The following is an 8,597-nucleotide window of genomic DNA, read 5'->3' as shown; positions in this document are numbered from 1 at the left end:
ACAACTTTGCTATTGAAGTATGTGAAGCAAGATGCGAAAAAATACGCCCGTTCGTTCCGCTTAGCGCCTGCAGCGCCGCCTAGACCTGAGTAGCTGATGCAACAATTTCATGGATGGGGGAGAATTCCTCACAGAAATCTCATGAATTTATTTATTCAGAGTTGGTGAGATCGTTTCATGTCATTTTTCAATGCTTGTAAATATTTTCCTTTTTGTAAATACGTGCCAAAATCAAAAATATTTTTCATTCTGGAAGTGCGAATATATTGCAAATATGCAATTGATACATGGATGTATTTGCGCGGGGCTTATTGTATATGAAGGCGGCCTCAGAATGTACATGTAGGAACAGGCATTCTTGAAATCGGTCGTTGGATGTACAGTAGAGCTATCGCCTTTCATTTCCAGGGCTAAACTTGTGTGCATCTATCGGTGAAAACAAATATACCATCACGTAGATGCAGACAAGTTTCTTCCATAAAAGCACTGCCGGACAGTGGGAAATGGATTGTATACACACACACACACATTCAAATGTACTCTCCAGCTCACTATTTATGAATGTTGAAGATAATTTTGAGTCTTTCGATACTGTTAATTGAGCATTTAACAAGGTTAGCAAAGCTGTATTATTGTGCAACATGAGCCCATACTATGTCCTATCCCTTACCTCCCCGCGGTGCCAACCGGAGTACGACCCGCCTTGTGCCGTTGTTGCTTGAACCTGGGCTCTGGCCCAGATCGCTGTCAGTTCATGCATTTTGACAGCGGTTATGCTATATTCCTGTGTATTCCGCTGTCAGTTCATACATTTTGACAGTGGTTGGGGTTGGAAATCTGGCTCAGTTCCGCTTTGGGTGGAGCCGGCTTTAGTTAAGATCTGTGGGTTGTATGCTGACAGGGAAGGGGAACAAACACAGTTATTGTATCCGTCATACAAATAAAAGCTTTCGGTGCAGTTTATGCTTAGTTTAGGCCGCTCAAAACTATTTCATATTCTTTGCACAAATAAAATCGAGTTTTCTGATGTAGGTTCGGTTTGTTTACTACACTCGATTAATTTTTTCGAGACTATTTTTCTCCTTTACTAGTTTTCCTTCTGTCAAAAATATTTGTAAAAAATTCAATTGAGTATGTTTTAAGTCATTTTCTCGCTATTCAACGTGAAGTTCAACTTCAAGCTTAACGAAAACCAAAAAAAATCAGGAAATGATCATTAAAATATCAATAACAAGCAACACTCCCGATGGCCGGCTGTCCGGAGTTCAACAACGACTCACGAGCATATAGCTAAGATCATACCTTTTCCCTTTCCTATTAGCACAATTCCTTAACCCGTGATGCTCGTGGAGATGCAGATGGTAGTCTCGTTCTCTATAAACAGCGAGTATCGAACTAACATTTCTTCCCTTCCTCGGTAGAACAGCATTGATCGTGGCCGGCGTCGTTATTGACCATTTTGATGAAAGTTTTGAACAGTAGAGTGACAGGAAAAAAACTGACTCCTATCGGCCCACCCCTCAATCGATTCCTAGTCCCACCAGAAGTACTTGCACCAAATTTGAAGCAAATCGGACAAGTCTAGCTACCGGACCAACGTTCTAGAAGTTTGTATGGGATTTTTCGACAATTTACATGTAAAAACCCACTAGCTTGCATTTTCGCCGTTAGGTGGCACTGCATGCATCGCATTATCACTGTAAAAGAAAATAAGAAAGATAATGTAATTATCTACAACTTTGTCGAAGACAAATCTGACTTTGTTTAACGAAGTTATTAAATTTTTCATGAAGTGATATCTGAGTCAGTTTTGCATGGGGCCTAACAGCGCATGGTTGTGTATCAGTACTCGATTCGCACGAACTAAACATTTTTGAGAAATAATCGTTGGGGCTCAATAGTATGGTCAGAAGAATTATAGTGAATTATACGAGTTATATTTCGGTTATAAAATTTTAGTTCCACCTGTGACCGCATAGAGGACGCCAACACTAACTTTTCAACGGAAAGAGATAGACATTAGGTGTCTTCCACAAAGTTGTAGTACAGGCATTTTGCAATAATTCTTCCGAACATTTCGATATTCTATCTCTCTTCTATGAAAAGTTAGTGTTGGCGCCTTATATGCAGTCACAGGTAAAACTAAAATTTTCTAACCAAACATAACTCTTATTATGTACTATAATTCTCCCGCAATCTTTTATTTTAAACAGCCATATAATGCTCGCGCATCTGTGGAATAACATACGCCGATTTCAATCTAGGCAACATCGATGAGTATATTGTTGTACGCAACGTATACCCGATCAGCGGATGTACGTGTAAGCACAGACTAACAGACATAACACTCGAAAACAATGCTTCGCTCGCTTTATCGGTCATTTTAAATATATTTCTAGTTGGAACTGTGACCGCATTTGCAATTATGGCGCCACTGACACACGAACGAGCATATGGGGGATAGACCACTAGTGAAAAATTGTTCCCAAAGCTGTGGTGGGGTAACCCACCAGCAAATGAGTGTTTGGGACCGTGTATAAAAGGGTGAGCTAGGGTTCTGGGAAAATTGCCGGATCGATGTTTTTGAGGCCATCCTAAACCAGTTCGTCCAACCGGAAATTGACCCGGAATTCTGGTTGGTTCTAGTTAGTATTCCGGTTCCAGTGACACAACCGATTCTAATTAGAATCAGTTTTGTTACTATGGAGCCGGAATAAGGGATGCCAACCTTCCAGATTTATCTGGATTCGTCCAGGTCTTTAAGCGGCTTTCATTTATTTTTGTCTGAAGATTTCAGAGAATGTATCCAGATTTATCCAGATAATTTAAAAAGTAGCAAAATTATTTACAAGAATGTTTCATTAGAATAATGATGTGAGGGGTAAATTATATCACATACCACAATTTTCATAGACAATTTTGTCATTCTCCGGAAATCACCATAAAAAATTTCAACATCACCGAACATCGACAGTTTACCCAAAGCATGAATAAGCATTTTCCAAAAAGCACAGAACGCGTAACAATCGTAAATCGACGAATTCCCCGTTGTTTCCCGTTCAGGGGTTTAGTGGGGTTGCATAAACTTTCTAATAGAAATGTGCCTCCGATATCTAATCTTATCTGCTCCGCCCGTCGATTTGGATCGCGCCAAAGTTTATCTATTTGGTTGCATCACGGTCCCCTTCCAAATATGGAAAACGAAAAACTTCGTTAGTTTCCTGTATGCCTTGGCTCATAACATTACTCTATACGAGACTATCGCCATGGAGTTAGTGGAAGATCCGACCAATGGATCCGTGACATTCCTACAAAATAGTTGGAATAATTTGCTGGACACGATTGGTGAGTTTGTGAAAAAAGAAACGCAAAACATTCGTTGTTTCAAAGTTCAAGGCTATTGACGGTTACCCGTAGGCGATGATCCTGAATTCCTCTATGTATGGGCTCTAACAACCTGGGTGAATGGTTTCTTCTGGGTGTTTGGCGGTTTGTTTGTGCTAATGGATGTTTTCAACGGTCCTCGTTGGCTGCGCAAATACAAAACACAACCTGGGACGAATGAACCACTGGAATGGGACGGTCTGCTAAGGGTTGCGAAGACGATCCTGTTCAACCAGACGATGGTTGGAATTCCGCTTACCTACATTGGATTTCATTCGGCCGGCAGAACGAATCTACCGAACGTTCGAGTTTTGCCAACTGCCTTCGAAGTGCTTCGTGATTTATGTGTTTGTTTGTTCTTCGCCGAGATTGGATTCTACTACGTGCATCGTTTCCTGCACCTACGACCATTGTATCGATACGTCCACAAAAAGCACCACGAGTGGACATCTCCGTTCGCATGGACAGCTATGTACTGTCACCCGGTTGAGCATGTCATCAGTAATATGCTTCCACCGATCATCGGCATTCATCTGATGAAGAGTCATCTGGCGACGGCTACGTTGTGGTTCACCCTGCTCATTATTAACACAATACGAGATCACTGCGGATATCATTTGCCATTCTTTCCGAGTCCGGAGTATCATGACTATCATCATGCTAAGTAAGTGTGCGAAATGGTATCGAATGAACGCTAAAGTTTGTCTGTGGAATATTTTTTGCAGATTCACGGAATGTTTTGGAACGTTTGGCTACCTCGATCTGCTGCACGGCACCGATAAGCAGTTCCGGAAGAGTAAACAGCACCTGCGCCATAGGTTCCTTTGGACGACTCAATCTGCGAGAGAGCTTGTTCCGGACAAGTGAAATGGGATCTCGAAGACATCGTTCTAAATGCAGTCAGAAGAGTAGCGCTGCAAGCGTCCGAGAACTGTCTAAATCTTTTCGTGCATGCAGCGCCATCTGTTGTGTATGAATGATGATTGAATGACAGTAACGGCAGTCTGTTTTTGGAACATACCATTCTAGACCAATTATTGAATGCTTGTTCGCTTATCGATACGAACAGATTTAATCAATTTCGATTGAAAAGTATAATTGACCTATGTTAGAAAAAGGTTAAAAACATATCTTTGTTTGACATGCTATAATAATGAATAAACAATTCACTACTAACCAAGATTTTTGTGTATTGTTCATGATTTTTAACATCACTTTTACCGTTTTTCTCGTATTGCATGGAATCAGAACACTGTATTTGCGTTGAAAGTCATTTTAGATTAAGATTTTTACTTCTCAACCAGGTAATTACCAATTCCCCACGAGGAGTGTTTTTACAACCAAGCACCGACTTAATTTCCATCAACTAACCCGAGGATTAACATAAATAATGATATTCTCGTGACTATTATTAGTTTTACACCGCTTGAGACTTACTTATGTAGCGTAAAAATTACTCATAATTACGTGCTAGACAAAACATTGTTTTGAAGAGTCCTTTATTATATGTTGAAACCAGCACTACCCAAGTAACCAATAAGCATTGTAACGTAGCCCTATATCTGCTTTAGATCTTCATATAGGAGTTTTAAAGTGCCGTTGAGCTGTATATTGTGATTAAATGGTGACATAATACAATACAAGTCGAAATATTGTACTATTATTGTGCAGAGATTGACAGCTCGCTTTCTGAGCTTCTACTAACGCTATTGTAGAACACCAATGTAGAACTGTCAAAATCGAAAGCCTATTATCTACAGTACTACTTATGCTTTTAAATAAATTCAATTAGCTGTCATTCGCCGCTACGATTTTGTGATGTTTTCTTATCAGTATCATGTCACATACCATTCGATTCAGTTCGTCGAGATCGGAAAATGTCTATGTTTATGTATGTGTGTATGTTGTAAAAAATGTCACCTGTTTTTTAGAGATGGCTGAACATATTTTTGTTCGGAATAGAAAATGCGAATAGACATTTTTGGTTCAAACTACACTAAAAAACTAGCTTATATTGAGATGTGGCAGTGGCGATGCAAGAAATTTAGCTAGGGGGTAGTGTTGACGAAAATCGTTGATTTTTCGAAAATGCTTCTATATAATGTGAACTTGATAAAATATTGATAGCTCAGAAATAATAACAGTTCAGCAGCTACGATTTCATTCGAAATGAGAAAAATAATAAATAATACCTTTCATATCTTCATAGTTAACTTTCTTTTAAAAATTTTATAAAATCAACTGGGTACTACCGTCTTCTGCATTAGAAGCGAAATGAGAAAGTGCGAGTGGGCATGGGCGCTATAACCCTACCGTAGACAGCACGGAATACATGAGGTGTCAAAGAAACCCCGCACGGTTGTCCTTCGACGAGACAAGAGGTCGGGTCAAACCCAACAAGGCGCCTAGAAAACATCATGTTACGGAGAATCAGGAAGAAAAAGCGGATCAGAACAATCGGTCAAAGCCCACGTAACGAAAGAAGGACTACGATTGGAAACTTTGCACATCGAACTGCTAGTCACTTTGCTTCCGAGGGTTCGAAAGAATTCTACACGATGAGCTGAAAACTCGCAACTTCAAAGCCGTAACATTGTAGGAGCTTTGCTTGGCGGGACAGAATGTGTGGAAAAGCGGACATCGAGCGGTTACATTCTACTAGAGCAACAGCAGAACAAACGAGTTGGGAATCAGCTTTATAGTGCTGAGCAATATGCGCCAACGCGCAATCAAGTAGCAGACGATCAGCGAAAGAATGTGTGTGTGAATTAAAGGCCATTTTTACAACTACAGCATCATCAACATGCACTGCCCTCACGAAACGAGACATGAGAACGAGAAAAATGCATTTAAAGCAACTAAAGCTTTAAACAACAACATGAACGCCTTCCTTGAGATCATCTGAATAACAAACTAAGAACCAAATCGACCATTTTCTAATGAACGGAAATTTCTTCTCCGACATCACAAATGTTCGCACCTTCCGCAGTGCGAATATAGATTCGGCATCACCTACAGGAAGATCGGTATACTGAGGCGATGGAGCATCTCTACAGAGTTACGAAAATTCTACGGAAAACCAGAAGTGGCAGGGTCATTAGAACAGGCTTAATATCGTACGGGCTTAACTTTTGTCTTCTGCTGATGAGGGTCGAGCTTAGGCAGCATAATCACCCGAGTTCACCAGCATGTGTCCCGGCATAGGCAGACTTGTCCATCTTTACCGTGACCGACCTGTTTACTTCACATCCTTGCTCTCACTTGAGTACTATGGCACTAATTTTCATAACTTTCCCTACCCAGTAATCTCTAGCTAATTGAATGTCTTTAAATTGTAAAAAAGAAAAACGTGATTAACATAGTCGAAATAAAAAAAGGAAAAAAGAAAAAGAAACTGATGGGAATCCATCGGCAGCGGTGGGTAGCCGCTGTAGACACAGCCATTGCCTTACACAATGTAGCAAACCCGCCACGACTGTAAGAACAGTGACAATAGTCTAATAAAAATCTATCCCGGCATTCAAAAGGCAAACAGAGATGAACAGCAGCAATCATCATTAAGATTGATGCTAATCGTCGACAGGTTTTCAGTGGTGATCTTGCGTAGCTTTTTTGCCGGTTGTCGCGGTAAAGATAGATACGTCTACCTTTATCAAGGACACATGTTAGTGAACTCGGGTGATTCGTAGTTATTCTGCCTAAGCTCGACCCTCATTAACAGAAGGCAAAAATTAAGCCCGTACTATATTAAGCCTGTTCTAATGACCCTGCCACTTCTAGTTTTCCGATCTGTTTACTTCACATCCTTGCTCTCACTTGAGTACTATGGCTCTAATTTTCATAACTTTCCCTACCCAGTAATCTCTAGCTAATTGAATGTCGTTAAAACGTAAAAAAGAAAATGTGACTAACATAGTCGAAATAAAAAAGGTTATTACTTCCATATCTGAATGAAATAAGATTATAACAGAACACAATGTTTGTAACATATTAGATGTTTGTAATTAATTAGATCTCGTTAGTAGTTAAAATAACAAGTTTATAACAAGTAGCAATGCGAGATATGGTTTTGAAATATTTCTGTGATGTGTTTCCTATCGGGTTCGGACTGCGAAACTAAACAATCCATTGGTTTTCTTTTTCTCCAATTTGGTCATTAACTGCATGTATATAAATTTGTATTCAAGTTAGAATTATTATGCCACTTTTCGGTGCCAAATAGCACACTTGCACGTGCAACCGCTGATCGGGTAGGCTCATCGCAATTCATCGCACAATCTATTCAGACCATAAATCACCAAACCATCGAGTTCTATTTGAATATGCATGTTTCCTGTTGGCCGCGCAAGTAATTCGATCGCTTGTAGCAGTGGACGAAGAAGTCTTACAAAACTGTTAAAGAGCTATTCAGCGTGAAAGCGTTTTGTAGTAAAAACCAAATCGCTAAAAAGTATCGCACGCCGTCAGTTTATGACTTCTCTTGCCACAATATTTGCTCAACCATGTCAGGCAAAGCATTTGGCAACGATTGCATAATAGGCTTACACGATGGTATCGAAATCATTCTTCCCCCGTATATGTGACACCCAAATCTTAACAAACATATGATTATGGCTTATAAGCCAGCTGTCAAATTTCTCTATGAAAGAAAATTCCGGACAAACTGTTACTGGCCAAACACACTTCACAGCAGTTAATGAAAGAGAAAACTTTTCTCTTTTGCTTGCTACCAACATCTGTGACTGGTGAGTAACGGTTTGTCCGGAATTTACTTTCAAAGAGAATTTTCAACAGAGGCGACGCGTGGTTTCACCGTTAATCTGTTCAATGTACCACAAAGGCCCTCAAAACGTCACAATCATCTCTAATTCGACTCCATGAGACGTTTTTAGATCAGCTGAGTATTTCTAGAGAAAATTTTCAATAGGACGTAAGTAACAATGAGAGATTCTCTTTGAGGTCTTTCTCTTCTGTTCATTACTCGGCCATTTCAACATTTACTACTCTACTCTTTGCATAATATTGTAGTAAAAACCGTCGGCTTTCGATATGTACTGTAAAATTAGTATAAAGTGTTGTAATGACGTCGTAATAAACGAAAGAGAAAGTAAACAAAGAGAGGCTCTCAATGTTACTTACGTCCTATTGAAAATTTTCTCTAGATTTATTGTTTATCTCTTCTGACGTTACTCGGGTGGGTTCGACGTCCGACA

The 8,597-nt window shown here is 39.8% G+C and overlaps 1 protein-coding gene across 1 annotated transcript; it reads left to right on the top strand.

Annotated features, from left to right (window-relative positions):
- Positions 1-3,242: 3,242 nt before the first annotated feature.
- LOC131685568 (fatty acid hydroxylase domain-containing protein 2-like) lies at positions 3,243-4,481 on the top strand. Its single transcript, XM_058969388.1, has 3 exons — positions 3,243-3,345; positions 3,418-4,048; positions 4,110-4,481. Exons 1-3 carry the CDS (start codon positions 3,267-3,269, stop codon positions 4,249-4,251), a joined length of 852 nt encoding a protein of 283 aa, XP_058825371.1. The 5' UTR covers positions 3,243-3,266; the 3' UTR covers positions 4,252-4,481.
- Positions 4,482-8,597: the final 4,116 nt, after the last annotated feature.

The sequence above is a fragment of the Topomyia yanbarensis genome, chromosome 1 (genome assembly GCF_030247195.1).
Source record: "Topomyia yanbarensis strain Yona2022 chromosome 1, ASM3024719v1, whole genome shotgun sequence".
NCBI classification, from domain to species: Eukaryota; Metazoa; Arthropoda; class Insecta; order Diptera; family Culicidae; genus Topomyia; species Topomyia yanbarensis.
The sequence above is the reverse complement of the archived record's forward strand: the minus strand, read 5'-3'. Positions and strand labels throughout refer to the sequence as shown.